Here is a 23,286-nt window from a genome sequence, read left to right on the forward strand (position 1 = left end):
TCCAGGAACAAAGTCAGCTCCATATATATGCTAGCTCCAGGGTAAATATGCCACAATATCACACCTTGTGAAAAGAGCATCTTATTAAACAGTCGGTCACAAACATTCTAATTTCTTAACATAAAAAATTACCTTGTTTGAGGTAAATTAATTGCTAAAGTTAACATAAAAAATGTAAATTAGATTAACTGTAAACTGTTCAAGGAAACAGAAAGTGCAAACCGCATAACAAACAAAAATAGCAAGATTAGCCTCTTGTTTACCATTAAGTTTGTACTTTGGACAAAACGTGTTTTGATTGATCATACAGTAGATTTACGGGGCATCTCGCCGAAGGACGGGTCCTTGGCGATCTGCTCCGCCATCTCCTTGATGCTCGGGTCCTGCGCCCACGCCACAACAAAATCCACGATTCAAGTTAATTGTCACACAAATTCCCATGAAATCGAAACAAATTCACAGGAAATTCGAGCTTGTATAAATAAATCTTCCCAAGAACTCAACTTTGACAATGGAGAGAACAGAGCAGAGTATTTCTAGTTTTGCAGAAACTGTAAATGCTTCAGTAGAGCTTGGTTACATTGAGCAAGTTCGAATATGTTAAAAATGGACGCGAATATCTTCAGTGAAACCCAACCAAATTAACAACTGATTCAAACCTGTAGTATATGTAAGTCCTCCAAGAACTCGCATATGAAAATGAACAGAACAAAACAGAGTATGAAACTGTAAACGCTTCATTCAGATAATTCAGTATAAGCTCTTGGTTACATTCAGCAAGTTCATCATGGTGGAGAAGTCGAAGGGGCTGGCCGGAGCAGCCGCCCTGCGCGCGGGCTGCCGCCTCTGCTCCTCTGCCGCAAGTTACAGTCATACACATTAAACTGATATTAAGTTATATTACCTCTCAATGAGTGTAACTATGAACTACTGAACCCCATTTAGATCAGTAATGCATTTTATTTCTATCGTCTACCTACCACAGTTGGATATTAACCAATCATAACAATATCTATATGACATGGCTAAACAAATTGACGATCCCAAAAAATGCTCGAGAAACTCTGAGCGTAATCATTGACAGGGAGCAAAGTATTACATCATATACCTGTATATCCTGGAGACTCTGAAATGATAGAAAATGGGATGATTATGGCAACTCTAATACACTGGAAATAGGCATTGACTTTAAATTAAACTAGCTGGGCAAAATATTAAGTTGCAGGAAAGAACTCAACAGACATTTGGCAGTTCAAAAAGTTGTAATTGGGGCAATAGAAAACCAGGTCAGAGACTGACCAAAAGGCACAGCTGGTCCAGGTCGCCACAGGATGGCAAGATTACAGTTGGCACGCCGCCCGTCAATTACTGGATAGGGATCCATGCAGGCCATCCTCGCCGAATCTGGATCGCGGAAGGTCACCTGTTCGCATGTCCGCACAAAATTAAGACAAATTAACATCGTTGAAACACATTCCCCCAATTTTCCTTCCCCAAAACGAAATTGCTTCCGCATTCACTTCAAATAGTTCTGCAATTCGTGATGAAACACCTAAATTTTAGTCCAATTTAGAGGCCTAAAAATTCCCAAGTAGCCAAAAAATGTTTTTACATGGACGACGCCCTAGGCCTCATGAAAAATTTCCCTGTTACCGCCCCAAAGCAATCAGCTCCGTGAGCTTGCTCTATTATTAGCACCGCAGAACTCCCAAATTCACAAGCCTTGCAAGCCGATCACCGCCATTGGAGGTCACAAACCACCCCAATTGAACCCCAGACCCCTGATCCCCACAAACGACCCCTGATCCCCACAAACCTCTGGCCAAAATATCACAAAACTCTAGCTTGAAAATCAAACCCTCCCCATGATCCCCACCCTGGAAGAACACACAGCAGGAAAGAAGAAACAGAGGAGGAGGAAGGAAGCGTGCTCACGAATCCGTATCCCTTGGACCTCCCGGTGGCGCGGTCGGTGATGACGACGGCCTCGAGGATGTCCCCGTGGCTGGTGGCGGAGGGGGTGGCACCTGTGAAGCTCGTGGGGCGGATCTGGCCGGTTCCCGGCGAGTGGAGACGACGGCGGCTCCACCACTCCCAGATCCAGCACCGACGCTGCCTTCCGATCCGTCGCCGCCGAGCTCGGGCTCCTTGGCTGCGACTGCCGCGAGGAGGCGCGAAGGGGACCGGAGAGAGAGGAGGGCAAGGGCCGCCGCGCAGGAAGAGGAGGGAGCACTGGGAGGCGGCATGGATCGGGGCCGGGGCGAGGCCGAGAGACGTGTGTGCGTGGGGTGAGGGAGAAGAGGATAGGGTTCCGTGTGTGTGTGAGAGAGAGAGAGAGAGAAGAGAGATGGTGGGCGTTCGGGCTGCGGCACTTGCCTACAAAACCACAATGGCGCACCGCATGGAAAAGTGCGCCATTAGTATCAAAAATAGCAATGGCGCATCAGAGGAAAAGTGCGCCATTACTATGTTCAGAAGTGGGTCAAAGCTTGGTCAAACATAGTAGTGGCGCACCGTATATATACTAGGTGCGCCATTACTATTTTAGATACTAATGGCGCACTATGTATAGGTGCGCAATTACTATATAGTAGTGGCGCACCATATGTATAATGCGCCATTAGTGTCTATATTATCTATAGCATGTTTTCTAGTAGTGTAAAACCCTCCGGTTTATATAGACACCGGAAAGGGTTAGGGTTACACAAAGTCGGTTACAATGGTAGGAGATCTGCATATCCGTATCGCCAAGCTTGCCTTCCACGCCAAGGAAAGTCCCTTCCGGATACGGGACGAAGTCTTCAATCTTGTGTCTTCATAGTCTAGGAGTCCGGCTGAAGGTATAGTCCGCCCATCCGGACACCCCTAATCCAGGACTCCCTCAGTAATTATCTTGGGGCCTCGACGATTATCTCATTTGGTCAAATGGATCCAACTGTTTTGGAGGCTCGGGCGTGTGGCGAGGCACTCGCCCTGGCAAGTGATCTTCATATACAGTCTGTGTGCGTGGCCTCGGATTGCCTGGAAGTCGTCAACCGGATAGGGGATGATTCGCCTTGCCGCTATTTCTCCATCCTCCAAGACATCAAGCACCAGAGGAGGTTTTTCAGTGATGTCAAGTTTATTCATGAGAGTAGGAAGTATAATGGGGAGGCTCATGCCTTGGCTAAGGCAGCGGCCACTCTGCCTCCCGGGCACCACGTGTGGCTTACGGAACCGGATCCTCTACTATTGAGAAGGAAAGTCACGGTGCTACAGTATAAGCCTAGTGCAAAATGAAGAAGAAAAGTTAGGGACTGTCAGTAGGTAGTTAGTACATAGTTTATTGTCGGTATTTACTGTAGATATAAATAATTTAAAATTAATTTTATTTCACCATCAATTTGTTTGTAAGTAATTAGTATAAATGTACACTGTAGGTCATCAATTTGCAGATTAATTTAAGTCGTTTTGACCATAATCATATGGATAGAAGAAAGAAAAGTTAGGGTATTGTAGCTTCTCTAACTTTCCTTCTCAATGTTAGAGGATCCGGTTCCGTGACTTACTAGTAGGCCCGATATCATCTATGTATCCCTATGCGCGTGAACTCTTAATAAAGGATGTAGTTGCTCAAAAAAAAACCCAAGGGTTTGATGGTCTGCAAGGTACACGAAGGTTTGATGTTTCATGCACTGAAGTATAGTAGTACTACCACCAAGGGTTTTGTATACTTGTTCGTGGAACCTCAAGGTTCTGTATACGATCTTCATCCGGACTACTCCCTCCGTTCGGAATTACTTGTCGTAGAAATGGATGTATCTAGACATTTGTTAGTTCTAGATACATCCATTTCTGCGACAAGTAATTTAGAACGGAGGGAGTAGTACCGTGCAGTGTTGGAACTTGAATATACTACGTACTACTCATTTTGCTCGAAGCAACTTCCACATGCTACCATGATTGTATCTACCGGCAAGAGGAATCATGCAGCCACAAATTTGTTCATTCAAAAGCAAAAAAGATGGATCCTAGCAGCTTCAACTTTTCCCGGTCTCCGAGACGCTGAGACGATGCTCCATGTTGGGCTGTACTGTTGGCTGTTTCTTTTTCTAGAGAACCCACAAGGGACGACAACCGCCTCCGCCTGCATCCACAACTCTCATCCTTGGCGTCACAGAAGATTTTTCACGCGTAGCTTCTGTTTCTGGTTTACTTACTCCAGGACGTCGCGACTTCACGGGTTCAGACCTACTCCTCCGATCCTACCTACCAAGTTCGTACCAACCCAGAACTAGCTAGGCATATCACGCGAGAGACGCAAAGAGATACCGGCGGTTGAGACTTGGAGGAAAATGCCTTCATCACATGAGCTGGATACCCAGTTTCGTCAAGCTGGGTTGGTTTTCGCTACCAAATTCCGATCGGTTTCGACGTGAAGTTTAACTCAGAGACGCTGCACTTATGGCGAGGTCAAGATGAGAACATATAATGCATCTCCCTTGTTGATTGTCGTAGCAACAGACAATGCATTAAGCTACACATCCATACCGCCTGGGTACATCATCATGACGGAGCACCGATGAATGAGTACACAACGTTTTGCCTGCCACGGCATTGTCAATTTGTCACGGTGTCACGGAGCTGCTATCGTGAAAAGACACTGGTAGCGCGCATGTGTAACACATCACGCTGGCTTAACTTATAAAACTGGAGAAATGGCAACGTCTCAATTGCAGAGCAAGGGTCCTCCTCGCGGCCACGAGCACCAACCGCACATATACTTGGTGTGCAAAATATCAAACGGGCCAAGAAATATCATCGGGGGCGTGGTGAGGCAGGAAGACAAGGAACGTCCAGCGAAACTGGGCACTGAATTTTATAAACAAGCTTCATGCAGGACCTAGCTACAGGTCGGCGTGGGCCGTTCAGCGGACACGTCCCGGTGAGCTCTCTTCAAGCTCCATAATGCATATCCATAGACTGTAGGAACGGGTCTGGCAAATAATAATGCAATCGATCGAGATGAGAGCGACGGCTAAGATGGTGGCAGGAAGAGGAAACTGCAGCCTGCAGCAGCTCGACCATCAGTTTTGGAATATGATCACAAATGAGGTATAGTAGTACTGGAATTCACGAGCGGCGCCAGAGACCTATAATAAAATTCAGAGTGGTGCCCAGCCTCCCAGGGAGACAGACAAAATTTGAAAAACGGGCGCGCAGTTCCCCGGGGTGTAGTGTGGGCATCACTACCAGGGTCAGAGGCCTGCATCCTGCCCCAGTTTCCGTGCAGGCGACGAGCATCCGAAGCAAAGCGCACAGCGAAAGATGTGGAAGCGGACAAAACGTCCGACAGGCTTCACGTTTCCGATTAATGGCGCTCACGCGCCCGGCACAGTGGGAGCACTGTTCCATCAGTGTCCGGCCGTGGCGGCAATCGCCCAGCCGGAGACGGCACCATTTCGAACGTCCACGATAGAGAGGCGCTTCGTGTCGACGAACCGGGCAGCATGACCCGCAAATTCAAATTTTCGCTACTAGCATATGCAATGTCCTGTGGACTTTGGTTCATTTGGGCAGCATTTTCCCTGGCTGTATTTTATACCGTCAGTTGTTATGTTTGGTTAGCTATAAGCAGTTTTTAAAAAGCAGAGATGCCCTAGTTTGACCAACCATGCCGTATGCTTTGCGCTACTGGTAAAATATATTTTGTGCCCCGTTCACTATCTCATGGTTTTCTGTCAGGCTGATCCGCTGAAAATATCAGAAAGAGTATTGATAAGTACTCTTTATTATTACTTTTATTGATCGATAACTACAGCGATTTTTTCTAGCCCTCCGTGTCAGGGCAATGACGAAGCATATAAAAGTTCAACATTGACTACATCCTCAGAAATCTGTCGAGGTCCAAGACTAACCTGTAACGCGTATGCAAGACTTCACACATGCACATCGCCATCAGACTAACCCTTGAAAGCTCCTAATAGTTTCTTAAGGACCAGACGGAAGTACAACAAATATCTCACTCCAGTTCTTTTGGCAGCTTAAAAAAATAAGCCGTCCCATCCCTAGCTTTTTCATAAGCCGCCTCTTTTTTCATTGAGGCTTCTAAACTAATTATGAGATAACTAATTTAGAAGTCTCAAGAAACTTAGAGAGCGGCTTATTTTTTAAGCTGGGGAGAGAGAACTGGCCCTTAGAAAGGCGCGCGACTATCTCATTTCATTAACCTTATTTTCTTTGGCCAACGAGACATATTCACCGAGGAAGATACACCCCCGTGACAAAGGCATCATTTACCGACAACTGACTATGAATGATGTCTTTGTGACAAAAGGAGGACAAGTGTTCTTGAATGAACTTCCTATTTGCTTAACTTCTACTCCAAACAAACAAGTCTACAAGCGCACTTCTAAATGTTTCGTGACACACATTTGCTACAAGTTAATTCTCAGCACCAACAATGTTGTTATGAGTGATATGACAACAACTAACCAAAGTCTCGCCATATAAAATTTACGACTCAAAAGTATTGACAGGCACAGGCACAGGCACGGACTAGATATTATACACAAACAGAAGAGAATAAATAATCACTGACTTTACTCTGTTTCTAGATGTAGGTCATCATGAATTGGTTAAGATGACGACTCAATTAACATGCCAGCGTAAACCGATAAGACACGTATACCACTTTACACGATATGGAATCCTTCACAATCAGCATATCACTACCACTGCTAATTAAACTTCCAAGCAACAACTAGCATTTCGCTATCCGAGACCTTTATAAGTAACAACAGGAAATGGCACCTGGTTCAAAGTATGCATTTTCTTTGATTGTTTCCGTGCACCATTTCATTTGCATGCTTTATGGATGACAAGTTGGACAAACTGAATAAGAATCGTCTCTGCACAAAGAAAGATATCAAATCTCAATTCTGCATACAAAACTAACTCAAACTATTGTGCATGGTTGCATAGCATGTGCCAACATTGTACACCGACAATCGACAGTGTTTGGCATCGATATATCGACTATATGTATGTGTTCGACAGTGAAGGTTAATGTTTAAGTACTGATCTAGAAATGCAAACATGGAGTTGCAGCTTGATGCAAACAAACAAAAAATGTTTTCCCTGGATACGGATGGAAGCATGTTGATCACCAGCAGTGCTATGCCATATAGCAAGGTAAAATCAGAACAAGGGAGAGACTACTGATGATGCTATTAGCTCCACAAGTAAAACACGGAATTATCCATAATGGAGGTTTTGCATGGACTGGATATGAAATGTAACAAGCTAAGGAACACGAACATGAGACTAGAAACGATCAATAGCAAAGGAGTTCATGGAGGTTTCCATCCCACATCACGCTGGTGGAGGGTTGCCGAATCTCCTTCTAAGTGCCGACATGACGCTCCGCATCCTACTGTTTGCCTGAGCAAAAGATTGTGCACCAGCAGCATTAGTGGGAAGGTCCATGGCAGCCATCTGACCAGTTAGCTCTGTAACCTGTGCTTGTTGTCCAGTCTCTTGCACACCATTTTCACTTGGAGCGACTGCATCATGCTCCAACACAATATCCAGGCTGATCGAGAAGGAATCCCCCCTGGCCATCTTCAGATGCTCAACACATTCATACGACACTCCACGGCACCTCTTCAACTTCACCTTGACCAAGCTGGGGCAACCCCCATTGAGTGCTCCCATCCCGCGGTCTGTGACCGGGCATCCCTTGATGCAAAGCTTCTTGAGAGCAGCACACCGCTCCGCCAGGCAAATGATCTCGGTATCCCCTACAGTCTCGCAGCCACAAAGCGCAAGACGCTCCAATGCGCGGCAGTGCTCACCAAGCATCCGGAGACTCTGCACGGTGGGGTTGACCCCTATCAAGACAAGCTCCTGAAGGTCCGGGCATCCTCGAGCAACAGCCATGAGGCCGCAATCACCGATCCGGTTTGTGCGCCAGCCATCGATATGCAGCTTGCGCAGTTTGTGGCAGTTCTGCGCAACACTGATGATGCCTCCATCGGTGCATTCAGGGGTCTTGACAAGGAACAGCACCTCCAGATTCGCACAGGCCGAGACAGCAGTCAGACCACGGTCACCGACCTGGAGCTTCTCAAGGTGAATCTCGACGAGGCCAGGAGCACGGGCGGCAATGACCTCCAGTGGCAAGTCCCAGGCACCGGAGCACCGCAGGATCTTGAGCGAGCGGAGATTGGGCGAGGACGAGACGAGCGGCACAAAGCAGAGGGCGCTGTACAGATCCTTGAGGCAGACCGAGCGCAGCGACATGGCTTGCGGGAAGAGGATGTCCTCGGTGATGGCGGTGGCGGTGATGGCGCCCGAAGTGTCCGGGAGGCCGCGGAGGCGCTTGACGGAGAGGTCCTCGAGGAGGGGGCAGGACTGGAGCACGGCGACGAAGGCCTTGGGCCCGAAGGTGCAGGAGGCGACGGAGAGCTTGCGGAGCACGGGGGCCGCGGCGGCGAGGGAGGCGAGGCCGGCGTCGGAGAGCTGCCTGAGGCCCCTGAGCTTGAGCCTGGCGAGGCGGTCGGAGGGCAGCGTGGCGGCGACGGCGGCGGCCCCACCGTCGTTGAGGCTGTCGGCGCCGGAGCCGCGCGCGCAGCGGAGGGCGAGCTTGGTGACGGCGGTGAAGCGGGAGAAGATGGCGGGGGTGTTGTAGCCGAGCATGGCGCGCGCGTCGAGGGAGAGGCGGTGGCGCGTGGCGGCGTCGACCTCCTTCCAGCGCGCGCAGGTGAGGGAGCAGGCGTTGCGCTCGGCCGGGGTGAGCGAGGCGAAGACGAGCGTGAGGATCTCGTCGGGGAGGTCCTGCGTGTGGTCGCGCGCCGGCGGGGGCGGCGCGAAGGGGGGTGGGTCGAGGCTGCCGCTCCCCGCGCCCGCGGGCATCGGCGGCGCCATGGAGGAGGGGGAGGGGGAGGGCGGGGAGGGGGCGGGGGATTTGGAGGGGTGGGGGGCGGAGGGGGACTGGCCCATGCTAGGCGGGCGCCCCCGGGATGCGTGGGGAGGCGCTGCCCATGCGGGTGGATGGGAGGGAGGAGGGAAGGATGGATCTGCCTGCCTGCCTGCCTGCCGATCTGTTCTGGGGCTGCGGCTGCGGCTGCGGTGGGGAGCGGAGGGGAGGGGATGACTCCTTTGGTTGTTCCGAGTCGGAGGAAAATGGGGAAAGAGTATACATACGGAGGAGGAGCGTTCTGCAGGTGCTTCATGGATGTGGTGCCGCGGCCCGCGGGGCTGGGTTGGGTTGGTTGGGTTGGCCCTGGAACTCGGTTGTTTGTTCACGATTTTCATTTGTGTTCCACGTGGTATTTCTCTCCAGACGGTATGTCACGCTTACATCATTCATTTATGGCGTGTTTGGTTGCCCGCATCGAGCTCAACCAGGCCCGCGCGAGAAGAAAAGGGCCTATTTGATTGTCTGGTTTTTCTGTTGGACCTGCATCGCACGCTCCTCAAAGCAGTTCAGAGCCTGGTTCGCTGGAAACGCTCAGATCGGCAGTTTCTCGCGAGCCAAGCTCAGTGTGGCGCGAGGTCGCACGGGCGGGAGCGAGGCAAGGGCGAGGGGGGATGGCGGGAGATGGAAATCTGGTGCGTCGTCCCGGCGCCAAATTAGCCTCACCCCCCTTTCACTCGCTCACCCATAGCCACTGCCCCCCTTTCTTCCCTACTATCTCACTACCGGCGGCGGCTGCGATTTCAGATCTGCGCTATAGACGGCGGCGGCGTTTGCGGCGGATCTAGTGCTCCCTTTGCTGTTGGCCACCGTCTGGTCGGCCTAATCTGTGCCACGGCTCCCCCTACGCCGTCCTCGTCTCCGATGCCGGTAAGCAGCATCCCCTCCCCCTTTGTTAGCTCAGTGCCGAAGGAAATATGCCCTAGAGGCAATAATAAAGTTGTTATTTATATTTTCTTATATCATGATAAATGTTTATTATTCATGCTAGAATTGTATTAACCGGAAATTTAGTATATGTGTGAACACATAGACAAACAGAGTGTCACTAGTTTGCCTCTACTTAACTAGCTCATTGAATCAATGATGGTCATGTTTCCTAACCATGTTCCTATGATTATGAGATCATGCAACTCCCGAATATCAGAGGAACACTTTGTATGCTATCAAACGTCACAACGTAACTGGGTGATTATAAAGGTGCTCTACAGGTGTCTTCGATGGTGTTTGTTGAGTTGGCATGGATCAAGATTAGGATTTGTCACTCCGATTGTCGGAGAGGTATCTCTGGGCCCTCTCGGTAATGTACATCACTGTAAGCCTTGCAAGCAATGTAACTAATGAGTTAGTTACGGGATGTAGCATTGCCAAACGAGTAAAGAGACTTGCCAGTAACGAGATTAAACTAGGTATTGAGATGTCGACGATCGAATCTGGGCAAGTAAACATACCAACGACAAAAGGAACAACGTATAACGTTATGTGGTTTGACTGATAAAGATCTTCGTGGAATATGTAGGAACCAATATGAGCATCTAGGTTCCGCTATTGATTATTGACCAGAGATGAGTCTCGGTCATGTCTACATAGTTCTCGAACCCGTAGGGTCCGCGCGCTTAACGTTCGGTGACGATCGGTATTACGAGTTTATGTGTTTTGATGTACCGAAAGTAGTTCGGAGTCCCGGATTTGACCACGGACATAACGAGGAGTCTTGAAATGGTCGAGACGTAAAGATCGATATATTGAAAGCCTATATTTGGACATCGGAATGGTTCCGAGTGGTTCGGGCATTTTTTCGAAGTACCGGGAGGTTACCGAAACCCCCCGGGGAGTATATGGGCATTATTGGGCCTTAGTGGAATAGAGGACAGGGAAGGGAAAGAAGGGAGGCACGCCCCCCAAGCCCAATCCGAATTGGGAGGGGGGCCGACCCCCCTTTCCTTCCTTCCTCTCTCCTACTCCTACTTGGAAGGGCTCCTACTTCTACTAGGAAAGGGGGGAATCCTACTCCTGGAGGGAGTAGGACTTCTCCAGGGCGCGCCATAGAGAGGGCTGGCCCTCCCCTCCTCCACTCCTTTATATATGGGGGAGGGGGCACCCCATGGACACACAAGTTGATCATTGATCTTTTAGCCGTGTGCGGTGCCCCCGTCCACCATAATCCACCTCGGTTATATCGTAGCGGTGCTTAGGCGAAGCCCTGTTCCGGTAGCATCATCATCACCGTCATCACGCCGTTATGCTAACGAAACTCTCCCTCGAAGCTCTACTGGTTCATCAGTTCGCGGGACGTCACCGAGCTGAACGTGTGCAGATCGCGAAGGTGCCGTACGTTCGGTACTAGGGATCGATCGATCGTGAAGACGTACGACTGCATCAACCACGTTGTCGTTGAAGGAAATATGCCCTAGAGGCAATAATAAAGTTATTATTTATTTCCTTATATCATGATAAATGTTTATTATTTATGCTAGAATTGTATTAACCGGAAACATAATACATGTGTGAATACATAGACAACCATAGTGTCACTAGTATGCCTCTACTTGACTAGCTCGTAGATCGAAGATGGTTAAGTTTCCTAATCATAGACATGAGTTGTCATTTGATTAACGGGATCACATCATTAGGAGAATGATGTGATTGACTTGACCCATTTCGTTAGCTTAGCACTTGATCGTTTAGTTTGTTGCTATTGCTTTCTTCATGACTTATACATGTTCCTATAACTATGAGATTATGCAACTCCCGTTTACCGGAGGAACACTTTGTGTGCTACCAAACGTCACAACGTAACTGGGTGATTATAAAGGTGCTCTACAGGTGTTTCCGAAGGTACTTGTTGGGTTGGCGTATTTCGAGATTAGGATTTGTCACTCCGATTGTCAGAGAGGTATCTCTGGGCCCTCTCGGTAATACACATCACATAAGCCTTGCAAGCATTGCAACTAATAAGTTAGCTGCGGGATGATGTATTACGGAACGAGTAAAGAGACTTGCCAGTAACGAGATTGAACTAGGTATTGAGATACCGACGATCAAATCTCGGGCAAGTAACATACCGATGACAAAGGGAACAACGTATGTTGTTATGCGGTCTGACCGATAAAAGATCTTCGTAGAATATGTAGGAGCCAATATGAGCATCCAGGTTCCGCTATTGGTTATTGACCGGAGACGTGTCTCGGTCATGTCTACATTGTTCTCGAACCCGTAGGGTCCGCACGCTTAACGTTACGACGACAGTTTCATTATGAGTTTATATATTTTGATGTACCAAAGGTTGTTCGGAGTCCCGGATATGATCACGGACATGACGAGGAGTCTCGAAATGGTCGAGACATAATGATCGATATATTGGACGGCTATATTCGGACACCGGAAGTGTTTCGGGTGATTTCGGAGAAAACTGGAGTGCCGGAAGGGTTACCGGAACCCCCCGGGGAAGTATTGGGCCTTAGTGGGCCTGAGGGGAGAGAGAGGGCAGCAGCCCAGGAGGTGGCGCGCCCCCTCCCATGGGGAGTCCGAATTGGACTAGGGGAGGGGGGCGCGGCCCCTCTTTCCCTCTCCCTCTCCCTCTCTTTCCTTCCCCCTTCTCTCTTCCTAGTTGGACTAGGAAAGGGGAGTCCTACTCCTACTAGGAGGAGGACTCCCCCCTCCTTGGCACGCCCCAAGGGCCGGCCGGCCTCTCCCCCTTGCTCCTTTATATACAGGGGCAGGGGGCACCTCTAGACACACAAGTTGATCTTCGTGATCGTTCTCTTAGCCGTGTGCGGTGCCCCCCTCCACCATAATCCTCGATAATATTGTAGCGGTGCTTAGGCGAAGCCCTGCGACGGTAGAACATCAAGATCGTCACCACGCCGTTGTGCTGACGGAACTCTTCCCCGACACTTTGCTGGATCGGAGTCCGGGGATCGTCATCGAGCTGAACGTGTGCTAGAACTCAGAGGTGCCGTAGTTTCGGTGCTTGATCGGTCGGGCCGTGAAGACGTACGACTACATCAACTGCGTTGTGCTAACGCTTCTGCTTCCGGTCTACGAGGGTACGTAGACAACACTCTCCCCTCTCATTGCTATGCATCACCATGATTTTGCGTGTGCGTAGGAATTTTTTTGAAATTACTACATTCCCCAACAGTCATAACGCTTCCGCTTACGGTCTACGAGGGTACGTAGACGATACTCTCCCCTCTCGTTGCTATGCATCACCATGATCTCGCGTGTGCGTAGGATTTTTTTTGAAATTACTGCGTTCCCCAACAGTGGCCTCCGAGCCAGGTTTATGCGTAGATGTTATATGCACGAGTAGAACACAAAGGAGTTGTGGGCATGGGTATATACATATTGCTTTCCGTCACTAGTTGATTCTTGATTCAGCGGCATTGTTGGATGAAGCGGTCCAGACCGACATTACGCGTACGCTTATGCGAGACTGGTTCTACCGACGTGCTTCGCACACAGGTGGCTAGTGGGTGTCTGTTTCTCCAGATTTAGTTCAATCGGATTCAATGAACAGGGTTCTTTCTGAAGATCAAAAAGCAATCACTATACCGCGTTGTGATTTTTGATGCGTAGGTAAGAACGGTTCTTGCTCAGCCCGTAGCAGCCACGTAAAACTTGCAACAACAAAGTAGAGGACGTCTAACTTGTTTTTGCAGGGCATGTTGTGATGTGATATGGTCAAGATGTGATGCTAAATTTTATTGTATGAGATGATCATGTTTTGTAACACAGTTATCGGCAACTGGCATGAGCCATATGGTTGTCGCTTTATTGTATGAAATGCAATCGCCATGTAATTGCTTTACTTTATCACTAAGCGGTAGCGATAGTCGTAGAGGCAATAGTTGGCGAGATGACAACGATGCTTCGATGGAGATCAAGGTGTCAAGCCGGTGACGATGGTGATCATGACGGTGCTTTGGAGATGGAGATCAAAGGCACAAGATGATGATGGCCATATCACATCACTTATATTGATTGCATGTGATGTTTGTCCTTTATGCATCTTATTTTGCTTAGTTCGACGGTAGCATTATAAGATGATCTCTCACTAAATTTCAAGGTATAAGTGTTCTCCCTGAGTATGCACCGTTGCTATAGTTCGTCGTGCCGAGACACCACGTGATGATCGGGTGTGATAAGCTCTACGTTCACATACAACGGGTGCAAGCCAGTTTTGCACACGCAGAGTACTCGGGTTAAACTTGACGAGCCTGGCATATGCAGATATGGCCTCGGAACACTGGAGATCAAAAGATCAAGTGTGAATCATATAGTAGATATGATCAACATAGTGATGTTCACCATTGAAAACTACTCCATCTCACGTGATGATCGGACATGGTTTAGTTGATATGGATCACGTGATCACTTAGATGATTAGAGAGATGTCTATCTAAGTGGGAGTTCTTAAGTAATTTGATTAATTGAACTTTAATTTATCATGAACATAGTACCTGATAGTATTTTGCATGTCTGTGTTGTTGTAGATATATGGCTCGTGCTGTTGTTCCGTTGAATTTTAATGCGTTCCTAGAGAAAGCTAAGTTGAAAAATGATGGTAGCAACTACACGGATTGGGTCCGTAACTTGAGGATTATCCTCATTGCTGCACAGAAGAATTACGTCCTGGAAGCACTTCTAGGTGACAAACCCGCTGCAGGAGCAACGCCAGATGTTATGAACACCTCGTAGAGCAAAGCTGATTACTACTCGATAGTTGAGTGTGCCATGCTTTACGGCTTAGAACCGGGACTTCAACGACGTTTTGAACGTCATGGAGCATATGAGATGTTCCAGGAGTTGAAGTTAATATTTCAAGCAAATGCCCGGATTGAGAGATATGAAGTCTCCAATAAGTTCTACAGCTGCAAGATAGAGGAGAATAGTTCTGTCAGTGAACATATACTCAGAATGTCTGGGTACCACAACCACTTGACTCAACTGGGAGTTAATCTTCCTGATGATAGTGTCATTGACAGAGTTTTTCAATCACTGCCACCAAGCTACAAGAGCTTCGTGATGAACTATAATATGCAAGGGATGGATAAAACCATTCCCGAGCTCTTCGCAATGCTAAAGGCTGCGGAGGTAGAAATCAAGAAGGAGCATCAAGTGTTGATGGTCAACAAGACCACTAGTTTCAATAAAAAGGATAAAGGAAAGAAGGGGAACTTCAAGAAGAACAGCAAGCTAGTTGCTGCCCAAGTGAAGAAACCCAAATCTGGACCTAAGCCTGAGACTGAGTGCTTCTACTGCAAAGGAACTGGTCACTGGAAGCGAAACTGCCCCAAGTATTTGGTGGAGAAGAAGGGTGGCAAAGTGAAAGGTATATTCGATATACATGTTATTGATGTGTACCTTACTAACGCTCGCAGTAGTGCCTGGATATTTGATACTGGTTTAGTTGCTAACATTTGCAACTCGAAACAGGTGCCATGGATTAAGAGAAGATTGACTAAGGACGAGGTGACGATGCGCGTGGGAAATGGTTCCAAAGTCGATGTGATCGCCGTCGGCGCGCTACCTCTACATCTTCCTTCGGGATTAGTATTAGACCTAAATAATTGTTATTTGGTGCCAATGTTGAGCATGAACATTATATCTGGATCTTGTTTGATGCGAGATGGTTATTCATTTAAATCAGAGAATAATGGTTGTTCTATTTATATGAGTAATATCTTTTATGGTCATGCACCCCTAATGAGTGGTCTATTTTTACTAAATCTTGATAGTAGTGATACACATGTTCATAGTATTGAAGCCAAAAGATGCAGAGTTGATAATGATAGTGCAACTTATTTGTGGCACTGCCGTTTAGGTCATATTGGTGTAAAGCGCATGAAGAAACTCCATTCTGATGGACTTCTGGAATCACTTGATTATGAATCACTTGGTACTTGCGAACCATGCCTCATGGGCAAGATGACTAAAACGTCGTTCTCCGGAACAATTGAGCGAGCAACATATTTGTTGGAAATCATACATACTGATGTATGTGGTCCGATGAATATTGAGACTCGCAACGGGTATCGTCATTTTCTCACCTTCACAGATGATTTGAGCAGATATGGGTATATCTACTTAATGAAACATAAGTCAGAAACATTTGAAAAGTTTAAAGAATTTCAGAGTGAAGTGCAAAATCATCGTAACAAGAAAATCAACTTTATACGATCTGATCGTGGAGGCGAATATTTGAGTTATGAGTTTGGACTTCATTTGAAACAATGCGGAATAGTTTCATAACTCACGCCACCTGGAACACCACAGCATAATGGTGTGTCCGAACATCGTAATCGTACTTTACTAGATATGGTGCGATCTATGATGTCTCTCACTGATTTACCGCTATCGTTTTGGGGTTATGCTTTAGAGGCAGCTGCATTCACGTTAAATAGGGCACCATCTAAATTCGTCGAGACGACACCTTATAAAATGTGGTTTGGCAAGAAACCCAAGTTGTCGTTTTTTAAAGTTTGGGGCTGCGATCCTTATGTGAAAAAGCTTCGACCTGATAAGCTCGAACCCAGATCGTAGAAATATGTCTTCATAGGATACCCAAAGGAGACTGTTGGGTACACCTTCTATCACAGATCCGAAGGCAATGTATTCATTGCTAAGAATGGATCCTTTCTAGAGAAGGAGTTTTCTCTCGAAAGAAGTGAGTGGGAGGAAAGTAGAACTTGACGAGGTAATTGTACCTTCTCCCTTATTGGAAAGTAGTTCAGTACTGAAATCAGTTCTAGTGATTCCTACACCAGTAAGTGAGGAAGCTAATGATGATGATCATGAAACTTCTGATCAAGTTACTACCGAACCTCGTAGGTCAACCAGAGTAAGATCCGCACCAAAGTGGTATGGTAATCCTGTTCTAGAAGTCATGTTACTTGACCATGACGAACCTACGAACTATGAGAAAGCGATGATGAGCCCAGATTCCGCAAAATGGCTTGAAGCCACGAAATCTGAGATGTGATCCATGTATGAGAACAAAGTGTGGACTCTGTTGACTTGCCCGATGATCGGAAGGCCATAGAGAATAAATGGATCTTTAAGAAGAAGACTGACGCTGACGGTAATGTTACTACCTACAAAGCTCGACTTGTTGCGAAAGGTTTTCGACAAGTTCAAGGAGTTGACTATGATGAGACCTTCTCACCCGTAGCGATGCTTAAGTCCGTCCGAATCATGTTAGCAATTGCCGCATTTTAGGATTATGAAATTTGGCAAATGGATGTCAAAACTGCATTCCTTAATGGATATCTTAAAGAAGAGTTGTATATGATGCAACCAGAAGGTCTTGTCGATCCAAAAGGTGCTAACAAAGTGTGCAAGCTCCAGCGATCCATTTATGGACTGGTGCAAGCCTCTCGGAGTTGGAATATATGCTTTGATAGTGTGATCAAAGCATATGGTTTTATACAGACTTTTGGAGAAGCCTGTATCTACAAGAAAGTGAGTGGGAGCTCCGTAGCATTTCTGATATTATATGTAGATGACATATTATTAATCGGAAATGATACTGAATTTTTGAATAACATAAAAGGATACTTGAATAAGAATTTTTTAATGAAAGACCTCGGTGAAGCTGCTTATATATTGGGCATCAAGATCTATAGAGATAGATCAAGACGCTTAATTGGAATTTCACAAAGCACATATCTTGATAAAGTTTTGAAGAAGTTCAAAATGGATCAGGCAAAGAAAGGTTCTTGCATGTATTACAAGGTGTGAAGTTGAGTCAGACTCAATGCCCGACCACTGCAAAAGATAGAGAGAAAATGAAAGGTGTTCCCTATGCTTCAGCCATAGGCTCTATCATGTATGCAATGTTGTGTACCAGACCTGATGTGTGCCTTGATATAAGTTTAGCAGGGAGGTACCAAAGTAATCCAGGAGTGGATCACTAGACAACGGTCAAGAACATCCTGAAATACCTGAAAAGGACTAAGGATATGTTTCTCGTATATGGAGGTGACAAAGAGCTCGTCGTAAACGGTTACGTCGATGCAAGCTTTGACACTGATCCGGATGACTCTAAGTCACAAATCGGATACATGTTTTTATTAAATAGTGAAGCTGTCAGTTGGTGCAGTTCCAAGCAGAGCGTCGTGGCGGGATCTACATGTGAAGCGGAATACATAGCTGCTTCGGAAGCAGCAAATGAAGGAGTCTGGATGAAGGAGTTCATATCCGATCTAGGTGTCATACCTAGTGCATCGGGTCCAATGAAAATCTTTTGTGACAATACTGGAGCAATTGCCTTGGCAAGGGAATCCAGATTTGACAAGAGAACTAAGCACATCAAGAGACGCTTCAATTCCATCCGCGATCAAGTCAAGGAGGGACACATAGAGATTTGCAAGATACATACGGATCTGAATGTTGCAGACCCGTTGACTAAGCCTCTCTCACGAGCAAAACATGATCAACACCAATACTCCATGGGTGTTAGAATCATTACAATGTAATCTAGATTATTGACTCTAGTGCAAGTGGGAGACTGAAGGAAATATGCCCTAGAGGCAATAATAAAGTTGTTATTTATATTTCCTTATATCATGATAAATATTTATTATTCATGCTAGAATTGTATTAACCGGAAACTTAGTACATGTGTGAATACATAGACAAACAGAGTGTCACTAGTTTGCCTCTACTTGACTAGCCCGTTGAATCAATGATGGTTATGTTTCCTAACCATAGACATGAGTTGTCATTTGATTAACGGGATCACATCATTAGAGAATGATGTGATTGACTTGACCCATCCGTTAGCTTAGCACGATGATCATTTAGTTTGTTTCTATTGCTTTCTCTATAACTATACATGTTCCTATGACTATGAGATCATGCAACTCCCGAATACCGGAGGAACACTTTGTGTGCTACCAAACGTCACAACGTAACCGGGTGATTATAAAGGTGCTCTAAAGGTGTCTCCGATGGTGTTTGTTGAGTTGGCATGGATCAAGATTAGGATTTGTCACTCCGATTGTCAGAGAGGTATCTCTGGGCCCTCTCGGTAATGTACATCACTATAAGCCTTGCAAGCAATGTAACTAATGAGTTAGTTACAGGATGTAGCATTACGGAACGAGTAAAGAGACTTGCCGGTAACGAGATTAAACTAGGTATTGAGATACTGACGATCGAATCTCGGGCAAGTAACATACGGATGACAAAAGGAACAACGTATACCGTTATGCGGTTTGACCGATAAAGATCTTCGTAGAATATGTAGGAACTGTTGGGGATATAGCTATCAGTTATGACCCGTCCAGGAGGGGCCGGGTCAGTCCCAATGACGAGTCACAAAGGAAGCCCAGAAAACAGTCAAGGCGATAGTTTATTAAAGCTTATAGAAGGTCTAAGCCCAGAGGCGGCTTAAGGCCCAATATTGTAAACCGCCGTATGTAAGGAAAGACTTGTAAGACAAGGCATGTAAAAGAAGTCACCGAGCCGGACACGCTTTATGAGCCGGCCGGGACTTTGTAGGTCATCGGGCGTCAACCCGTGTATATAAGGGGACGACCCGGTGGCGGCTTAGGGCAAGAAAGAAGAGATCGATAACCAAGTCGGCGAACTAGCCTCTTGGTGATCAAAAACCCAGCAATATCAACACAACTAGACGTAGGCTTTTACCTTCATCGTAAGGGGCGAACTAGTATAAAACCTCTCGTGTCCTTTGTCCCGATTAACCCCTTTAAGCTTCCTAGTTGTGATGGCCCTATGACTAAGTCATTTTGCTAGGACATCTGCCGTGACAATTCCACGACAGTTGGCGCCCACCGTGGGGCCAGCGCACGGTGGATTTGAGTTCTTGAAGGGCAACTTCGAAGGGCTCAAGGGATACGTTGTGGGCCGGATGACCAAGAGTCATCGTGGCAAGCTCTACATCGACGATGAAGGCTGGGCCCCCGAGGCCGGCTCAATTGAGTATGGGTACCGGGTCCCCTTCGGCGGAATTCATGTCTTCATCGGCCGGATCGGCGAATCGGGCCGTGAGCCGGACATCCACACCAACCTCGTCGAAACGGCTCAGCGCGAGGTCCACCCGTGTTCAATCTATCGTGAAGCATGCCTTCGTAGGTTGCATCCACGGCGGTGAATACTTGGAAGGATCAGTGGATGGTGGTGAGATGGCCATCTGTTCTGACGCTACATCATCAACGGGCGAGACGGACTCTTTGTATCAGCTGCAAGATGGCATGCTCGGGGGCTGTCCCGACGACAGCAGTATTCCGGACCCCTTTGAGCCACCAAATCAGGCCGGAGTCTTCATGGCAGGCACGCAGCCCGGGGGGAACTCCACAACTGTAGCAGCAACAACCACCGGGTCGGCAACAGCCGGGTCAGGAGACCCCGCGCGCCCCCCGGCTCAGATTCTAATGGACCTCACAGATAAGCTGACAGCTCTGTTGACTGCCGTGGTGGAGCTAGCGGATAAGGTTCAGCATGACGCGGAGATGCCACGCGTACGTGAAGAGATGGTACAAGCTAAGGAAAATTTAGCAGCAGAAGCGGTCAGGATGTGTGATAGCCTGGCTTATTAGGGATGATAGACTACTCATATCAATAAGGAATTCCTTCTTTTCCGAAAGCCCATTCGGACAGAACTCCAAAGTTAAGTGTGCTCAGCTTGGAGTAGTTTCAGGATGGGTGACCGACCGGGAAGTTGCTCCTGGGTGCGCACGAGTGAGGACAAAGTGCGCAGAAAAGACTAGTATTGATCTGTGGGGCCAGTCTAGATCTCACCAGGAGTAACGACCACCGGCGGGTGTGTCCGGGGCGTTACAAGTTGGTATCAGAGCCAGCCGACCCTCGTGGTTACACGGATGTTTGCGGACAGGTGCGGGGTCATGTTGTTCATGACGTTTGTGACCCGTCGTGGCACCCGACATGGCACATGTACCAGACTGGATGCACAGACGTATGTACCAAGAGGGAACGTTCCTGTGGCCCGACGAGGACGTCGATTCCTCTTAGTGTGGGTGTATGTGATAGCCTGGCTTATTAGGGATGATAGACTACTCATATCAATAAGGAATTCCTTCTTTTTTGAAAGTCCATATGCCCGGAGCCAGCCCAAGTAACCTGCCAGAGGCAAATCGGATCCCGACACCCGGGTCACCGGTACAGCCGCGCGCCATGGAACCACCGCGCGTACATACCGCTCCACCTCATTATGTGCCAACACCACCGGGTCACTTCTCCAATCCTTTGGAAAACCTCATTGCTGCGTCGGCTCGTTTGACGGCTCTCCGATGGAAGGTGACTCTCCGGCGGCGATCGAGACGTGAAGGGTGAGAGAACTTCTTCAAACAGCTCTGGCGTAGCAGGATGCGTACTCGACAGAATCCATTCAACCCCTCGCCCGAGCCAGAGCCCAAGCTACAGTAGTCATATGGACTTAGCTGATATGTCAAGCAATGCTCAACGCCGCAACCGTCCGCACAGGCACGAGCCGGTACAGGCTGGAGCCCTTAACTTAGCGGATCAGGAGAGGATCCGACAAGAGGCTGAGCGAGCGGTTCAACTGGTAGCGAAGCAGGAGGCTCATCAGACTTTTCCGGCTTATCCGGCAACCTCGGTTGAGGCAGGAGTGGCCACGAGAACTGGAGGTGTCCCTTGCCTGGTGCCGGCCATACATAATGAGCGTCTGTCGAAGGATTTCAAGGGGCCTCGTAAGGTGCCTAATTACACGGCCGACTTGCAGCCTGGGGCCTGGATTGAGAGTTATGAGATGGCAATGGAGCTGTTGGAGGTCAGCGACGCGGCAATGGCTAAGTATTTCACTATGATGTTAGATGGAACGACTCGCACTTGGCTAAAAGGATTGCCCCCCAATTCCATCGGCTCATGGGCAGAGTTAAAAGCCCGGTTCATTCAGAACTTCAAGGACACATGCAAACAACCTATGTCAACCGTGGACTTGACTAATTGTAAACAAGAGGAAGGTGAGTCCACAACCCATTGGGTGCGTTGGGTCAAGGAGATAATTCATTCATCTGATAAGATGGATGCCGGCTCGGCAGTCTTAATGTTGGAGAAAAATTGCCATTTTGAACCTCTAAAGCAAAAGTTGGGGCGGCTTAAACGTGACTGCAATGACATGGGCCAGTTGATGGCGGCTCTCGTCAAGTATGTTGATTCCGATAGTACCAAGGACCATGTGTCTGATGAAGAAAAGACAGGGAAGGGAAAGAAGAACGGCAACGGCAAGGGTCACCAGCATAACCCGGCAAATCAAGGAGGCAATAAACGTAAAACTGACGAATTTGTGGCTAACACCAATGCGCAGGGCAACAATCAACGACGCAAGGGTAGGCAACCCTATCGGTCGGGCGGGTCAGGTCCCACCCTTGAGCAACTATTGAATGAACCTTGTCCAAGACACGACACCCGAGAGAAGCCAGCCACCCATCTATGGAAGGATTGTACAATCATGAAGGCGTTTAAATATTCAAATGCATTTGATGGAAGTCACGACCCTAGCGGCGGTTCAGGTGGAGGCGGCTTTCATGGCCCGGGCGCCGGTTCAGGTGGAGGTGGCTTTCACGGTCAGGGTCATACGGGTAACCAAGGAGGTTATAGTCCACAACCCGGCCAAGGTAATCAGCAGCAACAATCTGGATATCAGAGCAACCCAAAACAGTTGAATAGTGGGCAATATCATGTGTTTACCACTAGCTTGTGCAAGAGGGACCAGAAGCTTCACAAGAGGGCTGTCAATGCCGTTGAACCGGCGATTCCACATTACTTACGGTGGTCAGAACAACCTATTGTGTGGAGCAGAGAGGATCACCCTCCCTGGGTTGATAATGCGGGTCACTTGGCCTTGGTAGTAGCGCCTCAGGTTGGTGGATATAAATTCACTAAAGTACTCATGGATGGAGGCAGTAGCATCAACATCCTCTACTATGAGATGTTCCGTCGGATGGGGTTGACTGATAAGAGCCTTAAGCAATCCAACACTATTTTTCACGGTGTGGTACCTCGCAAGTCGGCATACCCAGTTGGTAATATTGAACTGGAAGTAGCCTTTGGGGATGAATATGATTCCAGAGCGGAGAAATTAACCTTTGAGGTGGTTAAGATCAAAAGCCCATATCATGCTCTGTTTGGACGGCCAGCTTACGCCAAGTTCATGGCTCGGCCATGTTATGTGTATTTGCAGCTCAAAATGCCGGGTTATAAGGGCACCATTATAGTACATGGAAGCCGGAAAATAGCCCTGGAGTGTGAAGAAGGAGATGCTGCGTATGCTGAGTCGGTTTGTGCAACAGAAGAGTTAAAGTTTTATAAGGATAATG

At 47.7% G+C, this 23,286-nt stretch overlaps 2 protein-coding genes across 2 annotated transcripts; both read right to left on the reverse strand.

Moving 5' to 3' along the window:
• Positions 1 to 1,279: 1,279 nt before the first annotated feature.
• LOC125533685 (methyl-CpG-binding domain protein 2-like) lies at positions 1,280 to 2,276 on the reverse strand. The gene is made up of 2 exons (XM_048697052.1): positions 1,936 to 2,276; positions 1,280 to 1,423 (listed from the first exon to the last, which is right to left on the reverse strand). Exons 1-2 carry the CDS (start codon positions 2,244 to 2,246, stop codon positions 1,420 to 1,422), a joined length of 315 nt encoding a protein of 104 aa, XP_048553009.1. The 5' UTR covers positions 2,247 to 2,276; the 3' UTR covers positions 1,280 to 1,419.
• A 4,814-nt stretch (positions 2,277 to 7,090) lies between these two features.
• LOC125538911 (F-box protein At1g47056-like) lies at positions 7,091 to 9,165 on the reverse strand. Its single transcript, XM_048702233.1, has one exon. It carries the CDS (start codon positions 8,980 to 8,982, stop codon positions 7,354 to 7,356), a length of 1,629 nt encoding a protein of 542 aa, XP_048558190.1. The 5' UTR covers positions 8,983 to 9,165; the 3' UTR covers positions 7,091 to 7,353.
• Between the last annotated feature and the right edge of the window lie 14,121 nt (positions 9,166 to 23,286).

The sequence above is a fragment of the Triticum urartu genome, chromosome 2 (genome assembly GCF_003073215.2).
Source record: "Triticum urartu cultivar G1812 chromosome 2, Tu2.1, whole genome shotgun sequence".
NCBI classification, from domain to species: Eukaryota; Viridiplantae; Streptophyta; class Magnoliopsida; order Poales; family Poaceae; genus Triticum; species Triticum urartu.

Excerpts from the sequence above, each read along its gene's own strand:
- LOC125533685 (XM_048697052.1), bottom strand. The coding sequence starts at position 2,246 with ATGCCGCCTCCCAGTGCTCCCTCCTCTTCCTGCGCGGCGGCCCTTGCC.
- LOC125538911 (XM_048702233.1), bottom strand. The coding sequence starts at position 8,982 with ATGGGCCAGTCCCCCTCCGCCCCCCACCCCTCCAAATCCCCCGCCCCC.